Raw genomic sequence first — 23,785 nt, forward strand, 5'->3', positions numbered from 1 at the left:
TTGTGACAGTGCACAACAGTTTACAATAAGATAAACAAAGTAATAGATTAGTGTTCAACTTAAAAGTTAAGCAGAGAGCAAATGGCCATCAGAAATTGATAGTTAATATCACAATAAAATACACAGAGGGTATTCAAGGCGATCCTTAGCACAATAACACATGGAGGAAGTAGCCCAGGCAAACAACTTCTTTTCAAGGGTACAGCTCATGCGTTGAACTCATGTGGTGGTCACCTTTCCCAAACAGTACCCTGCCAAATGATGCATCCAGTGGTTGTGTCAACAGTTTCCACAACTGGCCCCCTCATCTGAGCCATCATACTGCACAGTGTTCTAGGTCACACCTAATCTCAAAATAATCAAGTACCTCGACGTCCAAGGCACCATTGCATCCTGTAATTCAAAATGATGCTTCGCATGAGGATACACGTGTTGCCCACAGCTGAGTAAGAATGAGGTTTGCCCTGTTGCACCTAGCAGACTTGGACATCAGTGTTATAATGGCTGCACCTACACACCTTACGGACTCTGCGTGCAAACCCACACAGATAACCATTGGGACAGCTGCCAATATAGGTTACAGCCATGGGGCAGAACTTCACTGTTTTACCTCCCGGGCTGACTCACCGTGAGCACCCATCTACTTGCTAGAAGCCTTGCCAAAACTCACGGTGGCTCCACCAGAGTGGGTGTTGCCAACTGTGGATGAATGATAGCACACCTAAAATCAAACTGAAGTGTTGCACTCAAGATCAAACCAGCAACAGACTGGCTCAAAAGCTTTGCTGAAACGTATGTCCACTGTCACCTTCTGTTCACCATAAGTCATGATGGTTGAGTTGTTAGGAGCAGTTGGGTGGACTGGTGCACCACTGCTCTCTCTGATTTTGATTAAATAGAAGTGTGCTAACATCTGACCTGAGTCAACCATGAAATATCCATTTTCCTGCCTACCTGTCACAAATAAGTGGTATGACAATGAAAGCAGGCAAGAGTAAGAACATCTGCATGGGCATGGAAGGATTGTCTCGAATAACTGGGCTGATCCTGAGTGGTGCATCCTGTTTGTCTTCTATCACTCCACCAACATTGTCTATGGACGTAATGTCCATTCCTTCATACATACTGTGCCACTCTTGTGGAGCTATGTGGCCTGCTGGACCTACTGCAGGCCACTGGGGCCATTTGGGAATGCGCAGGGAAACATGCATCTCATGGCCCTCATATCACATCTTTCGTGGTACCAATACACTCAACAATTTAGCCCATCTGGTCCTTGATTCTGTTGGCAGATACCTCTCCGCTCATTATCCTATCTGTTTGGCTTCAGTACTGATAATTGTTTATACATTGTGCCCAACTGTAACGTTAGAGTGCAGAGCTGCTCATTGACGAACTTGCTTGGCTCCTGGCACATAGCTGCAGCTTACACTGTGCTGCCATCATCAGCTACCTGTGTTACTGCTAAGTTGCTTGCCTGCCTTACTATCACGTGGACCTTGCCAGTGACCGATGATAAAGAAATTAAGTTGCCCACCCCATATGCAACTACTGCTATTTTCACTGACAGCAGCAGCTGCAAAAGCCACACATGTCGTAGCATCTCATCTGATATTGCTGTCCCCTCCACAAAACTCCAGAGATGCCGCCAGAATTCATAAGGTGTCCTGTCACCAATAAGCTTGAACTGCAGGACCTGCTGCAACCGTTCGTCTAAAGATTTGCTCATACACTTGACCACCATGTAATGTAAGTCCTGAATAGGATGCTTCAAAACGACATCTTACACTGCCTTCACCTGCCACTACAAACTTTGTATAGTGTTCATGACATTATTCTGCATGCTAACTCTATCACCAGAAATCATAGTTTGGGTTTCTCCTGTAGGAACTTTGGCACTTCTGTTTTAATTGTCAGATTGTCAGCTCCGTTAGAGGCCTCAGTTCTTTCTCTGCTGTACGCACCGCTTGTCAAAACAACTTCCCATTATTACATGACATGTTTCACATTTACAGGTCCCTAGCCTCTCTCTCTAGCTCTTCTTGCAAGTGGGAAAATTTTTCTTCTATATAGTATTGTTCAGAACCATAATGTGAAGCCAACGTCTCACTCTGTGCCGTGCTTTAATCTGCTGCTTTCTCTCATGCTTTCGAGGTCAGTATTTTATAGGTAATGCTCTTGGTGTAGTCTACCAATACAGAAACTGCCCAGAATACAGAGCAATAATTTGCAGAAACTTCCCAGAATACGGAACAATAACTATTTAACATCTTGATTACATGAAAATTGCCACTTAACAACAGATAAACACAGAATAGTCAAAACATTAAAGCAAAAGATGAATGAGAAAAAACAACTCAGCTGGTCACCCAAAGAATAACTATGTCTCTTCATTTGCTGTCCTTAGCTGCTGCCTCCCACAAGTCTTAGCGATTGATGCTGACATTATACAAAGAACATAAATATTTGTAGGACAAATACAAACTCAAGAAAGTATTCAGCTATTGAAGTCCAAAAAGGATTTATGTAAGCATGACAAATTTTGTTTCAAGTAGGTTTTTCATAAATCAATGGTGAAGAGAGCATCAGTTTTAGAACATTTTAGCCATATTGCCACTCTTTGACTGAAACAGGGAAGTGAAATGCCTGGATTATAAACATAGTTTTACATAGTTTTCAGTACTTTTTGGCGCAAATTCATTAAATCAACAGAGAGCATAATAGGTAGTGTTTGTTTTTGAATCTGTGACTGGATGAGTAACCTACAAGCTACTGTGCTAATGTTTAAAACCTTCTGAAGTGGAAGATTCCATACACTACAAAACACTACAAAATAGATCTTTCATGTTGCATAAATAACTAAATACTTGTACTTCTGTGTAGTATCAGGAAGTACTATATTCTTGGGCCTCACCTGTTACAAGAGAAATGAACTTGTAGCAGTTTGCCTTGGTGCCACCAGAAGGGGTGAGCATTTCAGCAAGAGCTCGACGAGCACGGCGTTGCCCAGCAGCTGCTTCGCTACGCCATGATTCTAATAGGCGAGGGTGTGTATGGGCCAATGCCACACATCCATCACCACAGCATGATAGTGATGCTATCTCTGAAATGGGGTGCAAAAGACCTTTTGCATTTCTCCCCAATGTCCGTTCCACCCGAGCATTCCTAACAAGAACAAACTATGATGATGACAATAAGAGGAGCTCGGTAGGCACAAAAATAGAAACATATTGGAAACAGTTCACAAAATACCATGGAATCAAGTAACTCGTCATACAGTATGAAGGAGTCAACAAAAGCCTTAAACCAATACATAGAAATATATATTTCAGAATGAAATATGTTTCAAAACTAGCAAAACACAAACATGATAATAGTGTGTGAAACATTCAGTCCAGAGAACTCAACACAAAGTATATTTGGGAAACATGTGAATGTTGTGGCAACCTAGCCAAAAATGTCTCATCCCCTCGGGTAAGTCTCCCCTGACCTGTGGTTCTGGGTGACTTTTCCAGAACTCTTCCCATTCCCTAAACTTCACTATTCCTTTTCCTTTGTACCCCTTCCTTTCCCTTCAACCCTTCTACCAGAAGAAGGAGCCACTGATTTGAAAAGTTTGTACATTTCCATATCTTTTATATGTTTGTTCTTCTGCTACCACCTGGTAAGTAGACCTTTTTTTATCACATAATTAAATATTCAAGCACTGATTATTTTCATTGATCACATTGAGGACAACAGAGAAAAGGTTTACATACTGTATTCTGCCTTCTAAGTATGTTTGACTGAACAAGATCATACAATGGTTCCTGTTTTCTACCATTCCACAACTGCTGAAGTTAGACAAAGATATGTGCTGCAGAATTGAGAAACAATTAAAAATAACTCAACTAAGGAACGGATACTGCGTCTGATGTGGTACCTGTTTGATTTTAATTATTATGCAAAAGAACTTTTTCCCCTTCTAGTAGTAGTTTATTGTAATTCACTACAATAGCAAAGTAATCCAAATGACAGGGAAAAACACAGCCCATTTCTGTTTATAAGAAGAGACATTAGACAGATGCCCATAAGCCTATACCAGTGACATCTGGTTGGTTAATTGCAACAGTTGGTGTTGCACAGATTAGCAATTTTGATAGAGATAAACTCACACAGCAATGTTCCTTTTTGGCACGCCAGTGTAGAAGTGTGCACAGAATCAGCTAAGTGAAAAATCCATGCAATACACACATTTATTTATACACAAAAGCCGAATTTGAAATTTTTCTTTGAGTGAGACCACGAGTAAAAGACCATGTGCCAATTTAAAGTTCTAGATTCACATACTTCACTGTTTGCATAATTTCTGCATACTCTTTCACTGATTGTATCAATACCTGTTTTTACTGTAATACATTGTGAAATTTTGAACATTAGTGAGTGCTGCGATAAACTCGTATTATTATCATTAATTGTAGACTTAAACTTAATTGTGCTCCTTTAAAATTTTTGAGAACAGTAGGCCTATCCACATTCAAAACAACTGTTCTGTAATTTCACTGTACAATTAAGTGAGAAACAGATTATTTTGAGAATTTTCAGACATTTACAAAATTTATTTTCATAAATTACCAGTAAGAGTGTTTTGGGTATGTAATTTATTTCATAGCAAATCAGTGTTTGTGGTTCACAGTTCTGCCAAAGCATGCATCATCCCTGAACTTGCATTGTACATTAACACTAATAAATGGGTATTTTTGAGAATCTTATGAAGGTACCATTGTTCTCTGCATAATCTACGAGCAATGTGTAGCAATTCCGCGTTTGTTATATAGTTACTGTAGGAGATTTTGCAACTAACTTATTGTGTTACATCTAGTTTCCCCCTTAGAGAGGATTAGTCAATACACTATCTGCAGTTATCATAAGATTGTCAGTCCTTATAATCACATGTCATGCCTACTAGGGCACCACAAGACTGACTGTCAACAGCCAATAGCTAAGATTGTCAGTTGTGCGCCCCCGGTAGCTGAGTGGTCTGTGTGACAGAATGTCAATCCTATGGGCCCGGGTTCAATTCCCAGCTGAGTCGGAGATTTTCTCCGCGCAGGGACTGGGTGTTGTGTTGTCCTAATCATCATCACTTCATCCACATCGAGGCGCAAGTCATCGAAGTGGCATCAAATTGAAAGACTTGCACCCGGCGAATGATCTACCCGACTGGAGGCCCTAGTCACACGACAGTTCCATTTTATTTTTATTGCCAGTTCACCTTATGCACTGGCTATTGACAGTCAGTCTTGTGGCCCTCTAGTAGGCATGCATGTGATTATATGGATGTAATGTTGTGGTGATTGGTGTATATAGTAATTTTACAACTTACTTTTAAAGTGCCAACACGTCATTCATGTCATATATTGTGCATCTGGAGATTTAATGGAAAGATTTTGTGTGTATATGACACAATATGTTTATAATAACCTGTACAAAGATCTAATGATGGTAACGTAGTTTACTGAAACTGGTTATCCACAATACAGTGTTTTATTGTGATTTTGGCTAAAAAATTTTTCTTCTCATAAGAAAGTAAATACAGATCATCCCTTCATACTCAGTATGAGTAAACTAATGGACAACTAAAACAAGCACAATGATATATATGTTCAGTAAACTTTCAGCACAGGGCAGGAGCATGTGGATGAACTCTCGCTCAAGTTTAAAAGAATAGTTCACTATACACTGGATAGATATGTACACAGTAGGACTGTTCATAATGGAAATGAGCGTTTGGCATTATTGGCTGGGAGGCCCCTTGCGGGGCAGGTCCGGCTGCCTTGGTGCAGGTCTTATTACATTCGACGCCACATTGGGCGACCTGCACGCCGGGTGGGGATGAAATGATGATAAAGACAGCACAACACCCAGTCCCTGAGCAGAGGAAATTTCTGACCCAGCCGGGAATTGAACCCAGGTCCTTAGGACGGCAATCCGTCACGCTGACCACTCAGCTATCGGGGCGGACAGTTCATAATGGGAGGGAACCTCCATGGTTAACAGTAAACAGTCACTGTTTTTATAAAAACACCAGGTGTAAAACAATGTGTAGGGCTACAGATAGTGAGATGCCAAATGAAACATGTTTGGGTGTCAAGAGAGCAACACTTGATTGCCTTCAATTACTACAGTAGCAGAATACTGTCAAGTGATATTTCACAGAACCCAAATAAATTTTGGTTATATGTAAAGTTGTTAGCGGTACCAAAGTTAGTGTCCAGTCCCTAGCAAGTGAAATAGGAACTGAAATTGAGAGTAGCAAAACAAAAGTTGACATGCTTAACTCCATTTTCAAACGTTCCTTTACAAGCGAAAACCTAGGAGAATTGCCCCGATTTAATCATTATACCACTGAAAAAATGAATGAAATATGTATTTTGTATCAGTGGTGTTAAGAAGCAGGTGAAATCATTAAAACTGAACAAAGCTCCAGTGCCTGATGGAATCTCTGTCTAATTCTATACTGAATTTGTGGCTGAGTTAGCCCCTGTTCTAATTATAATCTATCATAGATCCCTGCCTGAGGGGGGAGGGGGGGGGGGGGCGGGCGCTGTGCCCAGTTCTTGGAAAAAGGCACACGTCACACCTGTCTACAAGAAAGGTAGTAGAAATGATCTACTACAAAACTACCCTCCAATATCCTTGACATTGACTCGTAGAAGCAGAACATATTCTGAGCTCAAACATAATGAGGTATCATCTTGAACAGAATGACCTTCTCAATGCCAACCAGCATGGATTATGGAAACATCAATCATGTGAAACCCAACTTGCACTTTTCTCATATTACATACTGAAAGCTTTGGATCAAGGCAGTCAGGTAGATGCAGTATACCTTGATTTCCGAAAAGCATTTGACGCAGTACCACGCCTATGCTTATTGTCAAAAGTACGATCATAAGGGGTATCAAGTGTTATTTGTGTTTGGATTGAGTACTTTTTGATAGGGAGGACGCAATATTTTATCTTGGATGGAGAGTCATTGTCAGATGTAGAAGTAACTTAGGATGTGCCCCAGGGAAGTGTGTTGGGACCCTTGTTGTCCATATTGTATATTAATGACCTTGCTGATAATATTAATAGTAAAATCAGAGTTTTTGCAGATGATGCAGTTGTCTATAATGAAGTACTATCTGAAAGAAGCTGCTTAATATATTCAACCAGATCTTGATAATACTTCAAGGTGATGCAGAGATTGACAACTTGCTTTAAACGTTCAGTAATGTAAAATTTTGCACTTCACAAAATGATTAAAACATGGTATCCTATGACAATAACATCAATGCATTACTGTTGGAATCAGTCAACTCATACAAATACTTGGCTGTAACACTTTGTAGGGGTATGAAATGGAATGATCATATAGGTTCAGTTGTGGTATAGCAGATGGCAGTTTATTGGTAGAATGCTGAGGAAGTGCAATCAGTCTTCAGAGCAGATTGATTACAAATCACTTGTATGACCATTTCTGGAATATTACTCAAGTGTATTGGATCTGTACCAGATAGGACTAACAGGGGATATTGAATATATACAAGAAGGGTGACACAAATGGTCACAGGTTTGTTTAATCCATGGGAGAGCATCACAGAGACACTGAAGGAACTGAAATGGAAGACCCTTGAAGATAGACATAAATTACCCCGAGAAAGTCTATTAAGCAAGTTTCAAGAACCGGCTTTAAATGATTACTCTAGGAATATACTACAACCCACTAAATATCACTCAGGTAGGGATTGTGAGGATAAGAGTAGAACAATTATTGTACACACAGAGGCATCAATCAATCAATCATTCTTCCTTTGCCCCCATAGGTGAGTGGAACGAGAAGAAATCCTAGTAACTGGTACAATGGGAGGTACCCTCTGACATGCACCTCACAGTGCTTTGCAGAGGACTGACATAAATGAAGATGTAGACATCTATCTGTTCTTAAATAGTAGAAAAACTTGTGTTTGTATTTTTTAACATTTTCAAAGACTGAAAAACTACTCTACAAGAAACAATATGGCTTCCACAAGCAACAACAGTGCGAAATTAAGATACCTCTCTTTGTGTATGAGAACAACAAAGCAGTAGATAATGGAAGGTTGATACCATATTCCTTGACTTCAAGAAAGTATTCAAATATTGTCCTGTGGTAATTAAGCAGGAAAATATATGTTTAGGATAATGGTACAGCTCTGTGTATCTACTGAAGACTTCCTGATATATAAGACTCAGTATATTATCAATAGGGAGAAAACTAAAAATATGACAGAAGATTTGGTTGTACATCACTGGGGTGTTTAGAGCCGGTTACTGTTCACAACGACAGCTCCAGAGTATGCAGTTGCAAATTTTAATAAAATCCAAGAACACCTGCAGATGTTCAACACTTGGTGCAGAGACTGGCAGTTGAAACTCAGCACAAATAAATGTAAAGTAATGCGTGTAAATGATGGGAACAACTCATTTGACTAAACTGCTAGCATGATGTCTGTAAAGTGTTGTTAAAATATCTTATCAATATTACAAGCTACGTGTAACTACAAATCCTCTAAATTTTGATTAAATGTGAAAATATACATCTCAACTAATTTTTTTGCTTGTTTTAACCTGTAAAGTAAGATGGTAACATGTGAAATGTGTTTGTGGCACCTTGGACAGCATTTTCTGTTGTGTATTCTAAACAAACAATATGCAGTAGTACTATGATTAAAAAAATGTCAACTGCCAAGTACAGAAACATTTGTGGTGACCTTAAGCAACGAAAAACTCCCAAAATATGTTATGGAACATATAAATCATATTGGTACTGAAATACCTATGTCCACCTGATAATTATAGTATAAAACCATCAAAAAGTATTGTGGAACAGATAAACAATATTTGTAATGATCTACAGTATATTTTATTTGTGATTTAACAGTATATATTCTAGTTTAATTTTTTTTACTTGGCATTACATAAACATTTTTCAATTCCAGTTAGTGTGTTACTTCACCCCAGTTCAGTTCCTCCTTTGGGCCTTGTATCTCAGATTTATAAAGTATTCAGTGGCACATCTTCCCCTTCATATCCATCTCTGTCAAATCTGTGCCACAGTCTACAGTGTGTCAAATAAAAAACTATGAAACAAAGACAATATTAGGAAAAGGAAAGATTGCAACTCACCATACAGTGGAGATTTTGATTTGCAGACAGACACAACAAAAAGATTACTAAAAACGTAACCTTTCGACCAGAATGCCTTCCTCTGAAATAGACAATATACACAAACATGACCAATGTCTCTGGCTGCTGGGGCTAGATTGCGAGCAGCTGCGTGTTACGGGAGAAGCAGCATGATGGGGGAGGGGGGGGGGGGGCAGATGGGTATAGATAAGGAATGGTAAAGTGCTATTTGTGGGAGCATGTGGGGATGAGGTGGAGAGAGAGTGGGGCAGCTAGATGCAGTTAGGATGTTGGACAACAGGGGGAAGGGGAGGGGGAGGGGGTGAGAGCAGAGGAGGAGGGCAATAAAAAGATTGTGAGTGCACCTGTGGAATGGAAGGCTGTGGAGTGTAAAGAGGGGATAGTTGGGTGAAGGACAATGACTAATGAAGGTTAAGGCCAGGAGGGTTATGAGAACATTGGATATATTACAAGGAGAGTTCCCACCTGGACAGTTCAGAAAAGCTGGTGTTGGTAAGAAGGATCCAGATGGCACAGGCTATGAAACACTCATTAAAATCAAGAATGTTGTGTTGGGCAGCATGCTCAGCAACTGGGTGGTCCAGCTGTTTCTTGGCCACATTTTGTTGGGAATTCTATGGGAAAGTGATGCTTGCGACTGGACTGGAGTAATGAATGCACTGCGAGGCACAATGTTAAAACAGCAACTAAAAAGCACAACACTATAAAAGGCACATTAACAGGCAATGGATTAAAAGAAACCTGCATAATCAAATGTTCTTAGACAGGTTTGTCAAGTGGATAAAATGAAGAACGCGAGCAGCTGCTCCTGGGTTATCCACTAAAATTTCCTCCAGAGAACGTGGCACACCAAGATCAATGCATAGTGTATTAAAATTCGTCAGCAACTGCCCACATGGGCAGAACAGCGCCGGCGCAGCCGTCAGCAGATGGCGGTGTCTGAACCGGCAGTGTCCAATCCGGGCCAAAACGACCTCCTCCCGCCAAGAAGGGCGTGAAGAGGTCATCCAAGTTGTGGGGAGAGGTTTCAAGGCTCGACGCTTGTTTTCAGTAAGTGTGACCACTCGGCATGCCACAGCGATAAAATGGACTGACAAATGACCCTGCTAAAATCAGATGAAGTCACACAACAAGAACCTGTCAAAGGCTGGAGGACAGCAGCGTAGGCTGCGGCGTCTGCAGCTTCGTTCCCAGGGATACCAACATGGCCAGGAACCCATGTAAAGGTAACCAGAGAACCGTCGTCCGCCAGCTGCTGAAGAAAGCGTTGGATCCGGTGCATGAAAGGGTGAACCGGATACGGATCACTGAGGCTCTTGATGGCACTCAGGGAGTCAGAGCAGATGACATAAGCAGAATGTCAGTGGTGGCGGATGTAAAGAACAGCCTGATAGAGGGAAAATAGCTTAGCTGTGAAGACCGAACAATGGCCATGGAGCTGTTATTTGAAACTGTGTGCCCCGACAATAAAAGAACACCCGACACCGCCATTGGTCTTAGAGCCATCTGTATAAATGGAGATCGTATTAATGAACTTCGAGCAAAGTTTGACAAACCACGTGCGGTATACCGAAGCTAGGGTAACCTCCTTTGGGAGCGAGCTGAGGTCAAGGTGAATGCGAACCTGAGCCTGGAGCCAAGGTGGCGTTTGGCTCTCGCCCACTCTAAAGGTTGTAGGGAGTGGAAAAACAAGTTGCTGAAGGAGGTGATGAAAGCGAACTCCAGGGGGTAGCAGGGCAGATACATACAACCCGTATTGACGGTCGAGAGAGTCGTCAAAAAAGGAACGATAAGACGGGTGGTCGGGCATTGATAATAGCCGACAGGCATACCGACAAAGCAGTATATCACGCCGGTGGGTGAGTGGCAATTCACCGGCTTCAGCATGAAGACTCTCGACGGGACTAGTATAGAACACTCCGATCGCAAGATGTAACCCCCGATATTGTATAGAGTTGAGGCTGCGTAAGATGGACGGACGTGCAGAGGAGTATACAAAGTTCCCATAATCCAGCTTTGAGCGGACGATCGACCGATATAGGCGAAGTAGGACGGTTCGATCCGCTCCTCACGACGTGCCGCTGAGAACCCGGAGGACATTTAGAGAATGGGTACAACGGGCAGCCAAATATGACACATGTGGAGACCAGCTAAGTTTCCTGTCAAATGTAAGACCTAAAAATTTTGGGGAGAGCAACGGGACCAAGATGTAAGGACGGTGGGAGAAACTCTTTGTAGCGCCAGAAGTTAATACAGACCGTCTTCTCGGCAGAAAAAAAGAAGCCACTGGCGACACTCCAGGAGTAAAGACAGTCAAGACAAAGCTGATGACAGCGCTCCAGCAAACATGTACGGTGCACACTGCAGTAGATGGTAAAATCGTCCACGAAAAGGGAGCCCGATACATCAGCTGGGAGGCAATCCATTATTAGATTGATCGCTATGGCGAAGAGAGCGATGCTCAAATCTGAGCCCTGTGGCACCCCATTCTCCAGGCGAAAGGCGTCAGGCAGGACAGAAACCACATGAACCCTGAACTTTCAATCCATTAAAAATGCGTGAATAAAAAGAGGGAGGCGACTGTGAAGGCCCCATGTGTGCATGCTGCGGAGAATGCCCGCCCTCTAACAGGTGTCGTAAGCCTTCTCCAAATCAAAGAACACAGCCACTGTCTGGTGCTTCCGCAAGAAGTTGTTCAAAATGAAGGTCGACAAGGTAACCAGATGGTCAACAGCACAGTGGCGCCTATGAAATCCACATTGTACATTGGTAAGTAGGCGTCGAGATTCAAGCAGCCAAACCAAATGAAAGTTAACCATTCGTTCCATCACCTTACAGACACAGCTGGTAAGGGAAATGGGTCGATAACTGGAAGGCAAGTGCTTGTCCTTCCTCGGCTTAGGAATCGGGACAACAATAGAGTCGCACCAGCATGTGGGAACATGACCCTCAATCCAGATGCAATTATAAGTACGAAGAAGAAAACCTTTACCCGCAGGAGAAAGGTTCTTCAGCATCTGAATATGAATAGAATCAGGCCCCAGAGCGGAGGACCATGACTGGGCAAGTGCACTTTCGAGTTCCCACATGGTGAATGAGGCATTATAACTTTCATGATTTGAGGAGCAGAAGTTAGGTGGCCTCGCCTCCTCTGCCTGTTTTCAGGGGAGGAAGGCAGAGTGGTACTGAGCGGAGCTCAAAACCTCTGTGAAAAATCGGTCGAAGGCATTGGAGACATTGTCAGGGGCCACAAGGACGCTACTCACGACCGTCAAGCCAGAAACTGGTGAGTGGACCTTAGTGCCAGATAGTCAGTGCAGGCTACCCCAACAACAGAAGAAGGAGTAAAACTGTTGAAGGAGCTTGTGAAAGCAGCCCAGCTGGCTTTCTTACTTAACACGACGACACTGCACACATAATCGTTTATAATTAATACAATTCGCCATCGTATGGTGGCGTTTAAAGGTGCGTAAAGCACATCGACGAGCACGTATAGCGTCTCTACATGCTGCGGTCCACCAGGGGACCGGTACGCGATGTGGAGAAGAAGTAGTATGAGGGATGGAATATTCAGAAGCAGTGAGAATGACTTCCGTGAGGTGTGCGACCTGACTATCGCAGCTTGCGAAATTTTGATCCTGTAATGTCGCCTTGAAAGAGAAGAGCCCCCAGTCTGCTTTGGAGATGTTCCAATTAGTTGAGCATGGAGATGGGGTATGATGCAGGAGATGGATAACACAAGGGAAGTGGTCGCTTGAATACGTATCAGAAAGAGCGTACCACTCAAACCTATGTTTATCTACAAATTCCATAGATCCTGTTATGCGTATGATGCTAGGATGTAGAACGACTTGAGTAATATATGTTCACAGACCATGGTATCAATTAGTTTACAAGAGCAGAACTAGACATAAATTACATAAGACTTGCAAAAATAATAATGAACTAAAATAAAGTCATAGGAATAATACATTATGCAAAGTTTATCACATTGCAAAAGCCTATTTGTCACAGTAAGTATATGGTTACAAATAGGAACAAAAAGAACATAAACAAACAACAGTAAATATAAATACATACAAAGACTACTTTTCTCTGTTGAAGTATTCATCAAGTGAGTAAAACGTTTTCTCGATTAAATACGTCTTTATATTGTTTTTGAATGATGCACTGTTGCTACATAGACTTTTTATATAGCTCGGTAATAAGTTAAATGTTTTGACACTGGAGTAATGCACTCCTTTCTGTACCCGAGTTAAACTTTTTAGTTCAAAGTGGAGGTCATCAGCCTTCTTTCTTGTATTGTGATAATGGAAGCTTTCATTGGTTTCATAGTGGGCAGGATTGTCAACCAAGAAACTCATTAGGGAAAAAATATACTGGCAGGCTGTGGAAAGTATTCCAAGTTTTTTTAAAGAGTGTACGGCAGGAGGTTCTCGGAGGTACTCTGCACATTATACGGACTACTTTTTTCTGCATGAGGAAGATTTTTTTAGATGAGGGTGAATTTCCCCAGAAGATGATGCCATAATACATAATGGAGTGGAAGTATGCAAAGTATCTGGACTTTGTGACATTTATGTCTCCAAATTGTGAGATTGTCCTAATGGCAAAAATTGCTGAGGACAGCGTTTTTACAGTCTCGAGGACATGGTGGTCCCAGTTGAGCCTACTGTCTACATGGAGGAATGAGAATTTGGTGCAGTGTACCCTTTCTATCTGATTATTGTTATTTAAAACAGTAATCTCCTGGGGGAGTTTGTGGTAAAGGCTGAAATGGATATAATTTGTTTTGCTCAGGTTTATTGTGAGCGAGTTCACTTGGAACCAGGTTAATAGTACTGAAAGTAATTTGTTGGCATCAACCTCTATATCAGTGAGCAATTTGTTACTAATCAAAATGCTGTTGTTGTCAGCAAACATGGTGAACTTGCATGTATTGCATGAGAAAGGTAGGTCATTTACGTATATCAGAAACAGCAACGGACCAAGGACGGATCCCTGGGGTACTCCATGGAGTACAGTGCTCCAGTCTGACTCTACTACCTCTCCCTCTTTATTGCTCCCATTGAGAATTACCTTCTGCTTCCTGTTTTGGAGGTAGGATTTTAGCCAGATTCCCAGTGCCCCTGTGATCCCATAGTGGCGTGCTTAGTTGGGTAGTACATATAGAGAGGTCTAAATGGGAATAGGTGTGAGTTGTGTCTGAAAGAAAAGTAGGGGTGTCAGTATTGAGGCAGACAAGATTGAGGTGGTTGAAAAGGTCTACTAACAGGAAGCCTCTCGGGCAGGATGCTGGAGAGCCCCAAAAGGGATGGTGGGCACTGAAGTCTCCAGTCATCAAAAATGGTGCAGGTAGCTGAGCAATAATTTGCATCATGTCTGCCCTAATAACAGCAGACGACGATGGAGTGTAAACAGTACAAATGGAAAATGTGAAAGTGGGGAGAGTAATTTGGACGGCAACTGCCTGCAGATCGGTGTGCAATGTGATGGGATCGTAGTAGATATCATCCCGGACCAGCAACATAACCCCTCCATGAGCCGGAATACCTGCCACAGGGGGAGCTTCCTCCGCCGGTGAATGGCCAGATGTTTGGTTACCAGCGGTGTGGCCAGGCAAAACGGATGACTGCCTGGGGCGGCAACTGCTGGGTGGCGCAGGAGAAGAAACGCATCATGGCGGAGAAGGAGAACTTTTCTTCCTATGAGCCTTCTTGGAAGGTCATTTAGTCGAAGTACTGGTCGATGGCTGGGAGTTCGGGGTACGTAAGAAGTCTTCACGGGACGGTTCCTTCTTGAAGGCCCGTGCATCTGACTTCTGAGTCTTAGTCTTGGCAGAAGCTGATGAAAGTGCTTGTGTCTTAGGGGTGATGGGAGGAAGAGGAGACATTGACCGGGTGATCTTAGCACTGGCCAAACGGACGACCGTTGCGCTAAAGTTCAGATCGCATGTCTGCATTGATACCTCCCTGGTAGGCCGAGCAGAGGCAAGGATGGTACTGTATTTCCCTGCTGGGAGCAGCGTGGGCTTCCTACTAGCAAAAAGCTTGCAAGCAGCTGAGGTGGACACTTTCTCTTTGGCCCGAATTTCCTGTATACAGCATTCATCCTTGTAGACAGGACAGTCGCAAGAGGACGATGCATGGTCACCCTGACAGTTCACGCAACAAGGAGACGGAGGTGGACAGTCGCCCTCATGGGCATCCCTGCCACAAGTGATGCATTTAGCTGCATTAGAACAAGACTGGTGGGTGTGGTTAAAATGCTGACACTGGTAGCAGCGCATAGGTGTCGGGACATAGGGGCAAACAGAAATAACCTCATAGCCTGCTTTGATGCACGGCGGCAGCTGAACACTAACAAAGGTCAAGAAAAGTGTCCGGGTCAGTACAAAGTCATTGTCGACCTTTTTCATGACCCTATGGACAGCCGTCACACCCTGCTCAGTGAGGAAAGACTGAATCTACTCGTCAGTCAATCCGTCAAGTGATGTAGTAGATACCACACCACGTGATGAATTCAAGGTGCGGTGAGCCTCCACCCGGACAGAGAACGTGTACAGGAGTGTGGCCCGAAGGAGTTTCTGTGCCTGAAAGGCGCTCTCAGTTTCCAACAACAAGGTACTGTTACGCATCCTGGTACAAGATTTGACAGGTCCGGCTATGGCATCTACGCCCTTCTGAATAACGAAAGGGTTGACAGATGATAAATCCTTTCCATCCTCAGATCTAGAAACTACGAGGAACTTTGGGGCAGGAGGTAGTACTTTTGTCACTGGTGGCTGGTCAAGTTTCTGCTTTTGGGCAGAAGAGAGAAGAAGAAGAGAAATCCACTGTGGATGAATCCCCCCATGATTGCCAGCATCTCTGATGGTGCACTCTTTCCTTGTGGGGACCCTCTCAGAGGGCGCTCCTGCCTTAGGTGAATGTTTACACCTCAGGTCACACCTCCCGAGAAACGGACGGAAGGACCAATCGGCATGGTCGGAAGGTGTCAGCTTGGGCAATCACCCCTGCCCGGGCCTGGCCTTTACCAGGGGGTACGCACGGGCCCTACTTGTCTATCCAGGGTGGGGAATTACGCTTTACCCTGTCACCGGCTACGTGTGCGAACGCATGGGTTGGCCTTCAAGCACGCACAGGGAGGAAAAAGAATACGAAAAAAAAGGGAAAGAAGGAGAGAAAGGACATGCTGTCTCAAATGCTGAGGCGGAGACCACAGGGTGGACAAGAAGGCAAGGAGAAGGAGGCAATGTAAAAAGTAAGGAAGACAGTGAGAGAGGGAGAAGGGCAAAGAAAGGAAAAAAACAAAAGAAGGAAGAAACCAGAATAAGTGAAAAACCGAAATGACCACAAATGTAAGTCATTGAACTGTCCGTCTCCAGACGCAGGCGCAAACTACCCCCTTGAGGGGGCAGGGGCTCCTTTTAGTCGCCTCTTACGACAGGCAGGAATACCTCGGGCCTATTCTTACCCCAGACCCGCAGGGCAGCTGGAGTAGGTGGTGGTGGTGGTGGTGGTGGGAGGATGTATGAGACAGATCTTGCATCTAGGTCTACTACAGGCATATGAGCCATGAGGCAAAGGATTGGGAGCAGGAGTTGTGTAGGGACAGACGAGGATATTGTGTTGGTTCGATGGATGGTGGAAGACCACTGTGGGACAAAAAAATGGTTCAAATGGCTCTGAGCATTATGGGACTTAACAGTTGAGGTCATCAGTCCCCTAGAACTTAGAACTACTTAAACCTAACTAACCTAAGGGCATCACACACATCCATGCTCGAGGCAGGATTCGAACCTGCAACTGTAGCGATCGCGCGGTTCCAGACTGAAGCGCCTAGAACCGCTCGGCCACTCCGGCCGGCACACTGTGGGACAGCTGGGAGGATAGTGGATAGGACATTCCTCATTTAGGGACACAATGAAAGGTAGTAAAATCCCTGACAGACAATGTGATTCAGTTGCTCCAGTCCAGGGTGGTACTGAGTCACGAGGGGAATGTTCCTCTGTAGCCATATGGTGGGACTTTGGGATGTGGTGTGTGACTGGAGACATAAGGCACGGGAGAACTGTTTCTGTACAAGGATAGGAGGGTAATTGCGGTCTGTGAAGGCATACAACTACAGATGCAATGTTCATGGGTGTAATAATGAGCAGTCCCTCTCAAAACATACCAAGGGTCTCACTGAGGCCTTCACAGATTGTAATTACCCTCCTACCCTTGTACAGAAACAGTTCTCCTGTGCTCATCTCTCCAGTCACGCACCACATCCAAAAGTTCCACTGTCCAGTCACACAGGAGCATTCCCTTGTAATTCAGTACCATCCAGGGCAGGAGCAACTGAATCATATTCTCTGGCAGGATTGTGACTACCTCTCTTCTTGTGCTGAAATGAGAAATGTCCTATCCACCATCCTCCTCAGACCTCCCAAAGGGATATTCCACTGCCCGTTGAACCAACACAATATCCTTGTCCATTCCTACACAACACCTGCTTCCAATCCTTTGTCTCATGACGCATGTCCCTGTAATAAACCTAGAAGCAAGACCTGTCCCATATATCCTCCTCCCACCACCACCTACCCCAGTCATGACCTGTTCCATTGAATGGCATAGTGAACTGTGAAATCAGACATGTGACCTATAAGCTAAGTTGCAACCACTGTGCTGCATTCTACATGGAAATGACAACAACAGCCTGTCTGTCTGCATAAATCGCCACCGACAAACTGTGGTCAAGAAACAGCTGGACCACCCAGTTGTTGGGCATGCTGGTAACACGACATTTTTCGTTTCAATGACTGCTTCACAGGCTATGCCATCTGTATTCTTCGCACCAACCCCAGGCTTCTGAACTGCGCAGGTGGGAACTCTCACTACAATATATCCTTTGCTCCTGTAACCCTCCTAGCCTCAACCTATTACCCCCCCCCCCCCTCCCCCGCCCCAATCCCCTAATCCCCTATGCTGTTCCAGTTCCAACACTACACAACCCTCTATACCATCAAGCAGCCACAGTCTTTTCACTTCGCTCCTTTTCCATAGCCCCTCTCCCCCTGCCCTCCATCTAACTTTCTAACTGCACTTAACTGCCTCACACTCTCCCCACTTTGTCCTTATATGTTCCCACAAATAGCTCTTTACCATCTCCAACCCACATACTGCTCTCCCTCCCACTCCCCATCCCAGCTACCCCTTCACCACCCAGATAGCGTCTTCCATCAAACAAAACATGTGTGAACTGCATGTGTGTGTGTGTGTGTGTGTGTGTGTGTGTGTGTGTGTGTGTGTGTCTACGCACGCACAAATGTGTGTTGTCTATTTTGGAAGGAGGCCTTCTGGTTGAAAGCTTACGTGTTTAGTACTTGTTTTGTTGTGCCTGTCTGCAACTCAAAACCTCTGCTGTATGGTGAGTAGCAATCTTTCCTTTTCATAATAATGTCATTATACCATCCTGGGTTTTCCATTGTTTAAACTATGAAACAAAGTACATAAGTGTTTAAAGAAATACTAAACTTACTGGTTAGGTGAAGTTTTCAGCTGCCTGTGTAGGAAGTTATTGGAGTACATCAGAACTCTCTGGCAAGCACGTTCACATAAACGTAGCTCAGTTTTCAGGTGATGTCTATTCTTCAACACAAAACTTTCATATGCCTTGCTTCGTCGATTACAAAGTCCACGCCTTGTGTTTGATGGTTTTGCAACATCACTGTGAGCAGTAGACTCATTGCTGTTGCTTTCCTGCAATCCAAAACTATGTGGGTTTTTTCTAATAAGGAATAACAACTACTTACAAAAATTTTCTTTTAGTTATCAAAGTTATATTTGTACAATAAGAGTGTGAACAGGAAAGAATGCTGCTCACCACAAAGAGGAGGCAACAAGTGGCAGACAGCCATATTTAAAAGTAGGAGGGGACCAGAGCACCTGGAGACGACAGTGACTGTGTGTGTGTTTCTTCTCTTGATAAAGGATTTTGTCTGGAAGCTGAACCATATCCTACTTTTAAATGTGGCTGTCTGCCATGCAGCTTCTACTCTATGGAGTGAGTAGCAATTTATTCAATTCACAATGTCATTTTAATTTCATTCCCATTGTTTGTATTTGTCCAGTTTAGTTTATGTATTTGAAAGATATGTAAAAGGGAAATATTTATAAAGTAAATTCTAAGACAGGCACTTGTTGCGATGAAAGGAAGGAAGGCTAACATTCAATGTTCCATCTACAATGAGGTAGTTCAAAATGCTTTGGTGTGATGAATTCCAGCATAAAACTGAAGTATGCTATGTGAATAGTTTGCATTTCATAACTGCAGTTTTGTTTTATTTTGAAAACTACTGAACATGGTTACTCTTTTTCAGAGCAGTTGAGTGTTTTGGATACTGGCTGAAGGTGCCTAAAGCAAACCTGGCCAGCCGCTTTTCACTTATTGCTTGAATGATACAAGTTTATTTGCAACACCAAATTGCATTCATGTGGCTGCAATTAACTTAGCACTGGATACAAGTTTGGGAGGAATGATGAATCAAAACCCCTACTGCCCATTCAGATTTAAGTATTTCATGGATCCATAAAATGCTTCAGGTAAATACCAGGATAAATCTTTTGAGAAGGTTACAGCAAATTTTCTTCCCATTCTTGTCCAATCAGAATGCAGATCCTCTTCCAATGACTTTGTCTTTGACGGTATGTTAAATGCTAATCTTCCTTCCTTCGGAATGAAATTTGTACCTCATGAAAGTACACAAGGTATATTAAATTAACCTCTTAAAAATAAATACATGCTTATAGCTTCATGGCACTTGTGTGATTGGAAAAGGAGATTCTGCAGGTCATATTGTATCAGTCAGCTCTCTGTTTTGTTCATCAGTGTGTAAGCAGCAAGTGAATGAAATGGAAGCAATATTGGACTCCCACCAGCTGTGACATACATTCTGATATTTGCTTCTTGCAAACAAGAGAAGTTAAAGCCATCAAGGTTCATCACAGACTGTGTCCTTTGTATGGGGATGGATTATGAATGACGGTGTTGCGAGGGAATTGTGCAGAAAATTCAAAGCTACTCACACAGTTGAGCATTGTGAAAGTGGTTAAGGAAGACATTTAGTTGTAACATGGCGTTGTGCAACATGTTGATGAAATCGTGCATGCAAGATATCGGTTCACAATTTCCAAGCTCCCTGAAGAGGAGCCTCAGATTTCATGGAGAACAGTCTTTAACCATCTGTAATAGTGTCACAGAGAGGTTAGATTGCCATAACTTTTGTTTGTGCACAGTCGGTACCATAATGTCTAAACCTGAAAGAATGGTTCAGTTTTGACATTCCTTTAATGCCACAATGAAGAGGGGTAGTTATTCCCAAATAGAACTGTGACTGGGGATGAGGAATGGGTGGAGTGTGAGAACACTGATGTTAATTAAGAGTCCAAACAGTGGAAGGACACTCATTCTCCCAATAAGCCCAAAAAATTCAAGCAAATGCTGTCAAACCACAAATCGATAATCACAGTTTTTTGGGGTAGCAAAAGCATTCTGACAACAGATTTCATGAGAGTAACATGTGAGAATACTGTGACTGTAAAGTGCCCTCCGCCACACACCGTTGGGTGGCTTGCGGAGTATCAATGTAGATGTAGATGTAGATGTAGATGTAGACATCTCATGTTTATCATAAGACACTTATGAAACTCCAAAGGTCAATCCAAAACAGATGGTGTGGGATGATCACAGAGAAGTCATTCTCCTTCGCAAACAACATATTGTGCATCAAACAAAGGAAAAATTCAGACTTTTTCATCTCTTCACCAAGATGACGGCCTGGCTGGCTACTCAGTATTTCACAACTGATGATGAGCTCAAAGATGCTGTCAACTGGCTAAAGCATCAGTCAGCACCATTCTTTCATGAAAGGATACAGAAGCTGGTGTCACAGTATAACAAATGTTTGGATTTGGGTGACAATCGTGAAGAAGTAATGTCAATATGTTAATACAGATTGTATATAAAAAGTTGTATCTATTTTTTTCTTTTTTAACAGCCAATCATGTTAATTTAAGAGTAGTCCTCATATAAATAATTATGATTACAGAACTGTACACAATCTCTGTGTCCACAAATTCTGTACTGAGTGGAGTCCCCATATACTACACTCCTGGAAATGGAAAAAAGAACACATTGACACCGGTGTGTCAGACCCACCAGACTTGCTCCGGACACTGCGAGAGGGCTGTACAAGCAATGATCACACGCACGGCACAGCGGACACACCAGGAACCGCGGTGTTGGCCGTCGAATGGCGCTAGCTGCGCAGCATTTGTGCACCGCCGCCGTCAGTGTCAGCCAGTTTGCCGTGGCATACGGAGCTCCATCACAGTCTTTAACACTGGTAGCATGCCGCGACAGCGTGGACGTGAACCGTATGTGCAGTTGACGGACTTTGAGCGAGGGTGTATAGTGGGCATGTGGGAGGCCGGGTGGACGTACCGCCGAATTGCTCAACACGTGGGGCGTGAGGTCTCCACAGTACATCGATGTTGTCGCCAGTGGTCGGCGGAAGGTGCACGTGCCCGTCGACCTGGGACCGGACCGCAGCGACGCACGGATGCACACCAAGACCGTAGGATCCTACGCAGTGCCGTAGGGGACTGCACCGCCACTTCCCAGCAAATTAGGGACACTGTTGCTCCTGGGGTATCGGCGAGGACCATTCGCAACCATCTCCATGAAGCTGGGCTACGGTCCCGCACACCGTTAGGCCGTCTTCCGCTCACGCCCCAACATCGTGCAGCCCGCCTCCATTGGTGTCGCGACAGGCGTGAATGGAGGGACGAATGGAGACGTGTCGTCTTCAGCGATGAGAGTCGCTTCTGCCTTGGTGCCAATGATGGTCGTATGCGTGTTTGGCGCCGTGCAGGTGAGCGCCACAATCAGGACTGCATACGACCGAGGCACACAGGACCAACACCCGGCATCATGGCGTGGGGAGCGATCTCCTACACTGGCCGTACACCACTGGTGATCGTCGAGGGGACACTGAATAGTGCACGGAACATCCAAACCGTCATCGAACCCATCGTTCTACCATTCCTAGACCGGTAAGGGAACTTGCTGTTCCAACAGGACAATGCACGTCCGCATGTGTCCCGTGCCACCCAACGTGCTCTAGAAGGTGTAAGTCAACTACCCTGGCCAGCAAGATCTCCGGATCTGTCCCCCATTGAGCATGTTTGGGACTGGATGAAGCGTCGTCTCACGCGGTCTGCATGTCCAGCACGAACGCTGGTCCAACTGAGGCGCCAGGTGGAAATGGCATGGCAAGCCGTTCCACAGGACTACATCCAGCATCTCTATGATCGTCTCCATGGGAGAATAGCAGCCTGCATTGCTGCGAAAAGTGGATATACATTGTACTAGTGCCGACATTGTGCATGCTCTGTTGCCTGTGTCTATGTGCCTGTGGTTCTGTCAGTGTGATCATGTGATATATCTGACCCCAGGAATGTGTCAATAAAGTTTCCCCTTCCTGGGACAATGAATTCACGGTGTTCTTATTTCAATTTCCAGGAGTGTACAATCGCAACTTTTAAACACTGTGACATGAAATCACGGAGGGCCTGGGTGAATTCCTGAAAAATCTCCCCATCTACTTCGTATGCAAGATCACAAGGCATCAGCAGCAGGTTATGGAGAACCATGCCAAACACTTCAATCACAAACATCTGACAATGGCTTGACATGTAAACGTGCATGTCAGGATAGTGCGGTGGCACCCATCATTCTTCGAAGAAATTTTACACATTCCTTATCACATGTGGTAGAGGATCATGATCCTTCAAAGTAGGAACACATGTACAGGAACAGTTCTCTGGGCTGTTAAACCTCTCTGTGCAGTGGTTAGTACTCAGATTGTCATCAGTAAGTCAAGAGTTAAAGTAACATGTTGTATCCAATTGTGTCTGTAACTGACTTTATTCTCTGCTACACCACTGAGCAGTGTAGGTTGCCAGATCGTGGTGATCAACACTGTAGCATCTACATGTATGCAGCCACCACTGTTTGACACACTGAAGTGGAACTTGTCTGAAATAGTAAATTTTAGGATAGGGCATTTCAATGATTTCTTTGACAATAGCAGCTGATACAATGGAATGCACAGCACTAAACCAGCACAGATCAGATGGAGTCAGTGTCCAGCATTGAGCTGTCACTGTGAGAGGAGCTGTATTGTCTACTGTGGGCATGAAGCAGACTAGATAGTGGCCATTTTGCACAGTGGTCACATTGTATGATCCAGTAATCATTTTTCATGGTGCAGGGGCTCTTCCACACACTGCTGATTCCAAATGTCACAATATATATCCATCAAATTGCAATTTGTCTCTCTTGTAAGTATTTGTTTATTCCATTAATAAGTTTTCAAGCCTTTTCAGGCTCACCTTCAGATGGTGCACAAGGATGTTACATGTTTATTTACATAGTGTGACGCTGTGTTCTGGCTGCATGATAAGAGTGTATTTTAAAATACTTTAATGTATCACCAAGAGTAATATTTATACAATATTACCAA

The 23,785-nt window shown here is 43.7% G+C and overlaps 1 protein-coding gene across 2 annotated transcripts in view; it reads right to left on the reverse strand.

Annotated features, from left to right (window-relative positions):
- LOC124796275 overlaps window positions 1-23,785 on the reverse strand; it is a 165,640-nt gene that overhangs the window by 55,131 nt on the left and 86,724 nt on the right. Inside the window, exons 7-9 of one of the 2 annotated variants that reach the window (XM_047260390.1) lie at window positions 18,739-18,959; window positions 9,193-9,274; window positions 2,915-3,179 (exon numbers count right to left, since the gene is read on the reverse strand). In XM_047260390.1, coding sequence (XP_047116346.1) covers window positions 2,915-3,179; window positions 9,193-9,274; window positions 18,739-18,959 — 568 coding nt within the window. The remainder of the gene's footprint in view (window positions 1-2,914; window positions 3,180-9,192; window positions 9,275-18,738; window positions 18,960-23,785) is intronic. The other variant, XM_047260391.1, reaches the window with a different exon arrangement.

The sequence above is a fragment of the Schistocerca piceifrons genome, chromosome 4 (genome assembly GCF_021461385.2).
Source record: "Schistocerca piceifrons isolate TAMUIC-IGC-003096 chromosome 4, iqSchPice1.1, whole genome shotgun sequence".
Taxonomy (NCBI): Eukaryota; Metazoa; Arthropoda; class Insecta; order Orthoptera; family Acrididae; genus Schistocerca; species Schistocerca piceifrons.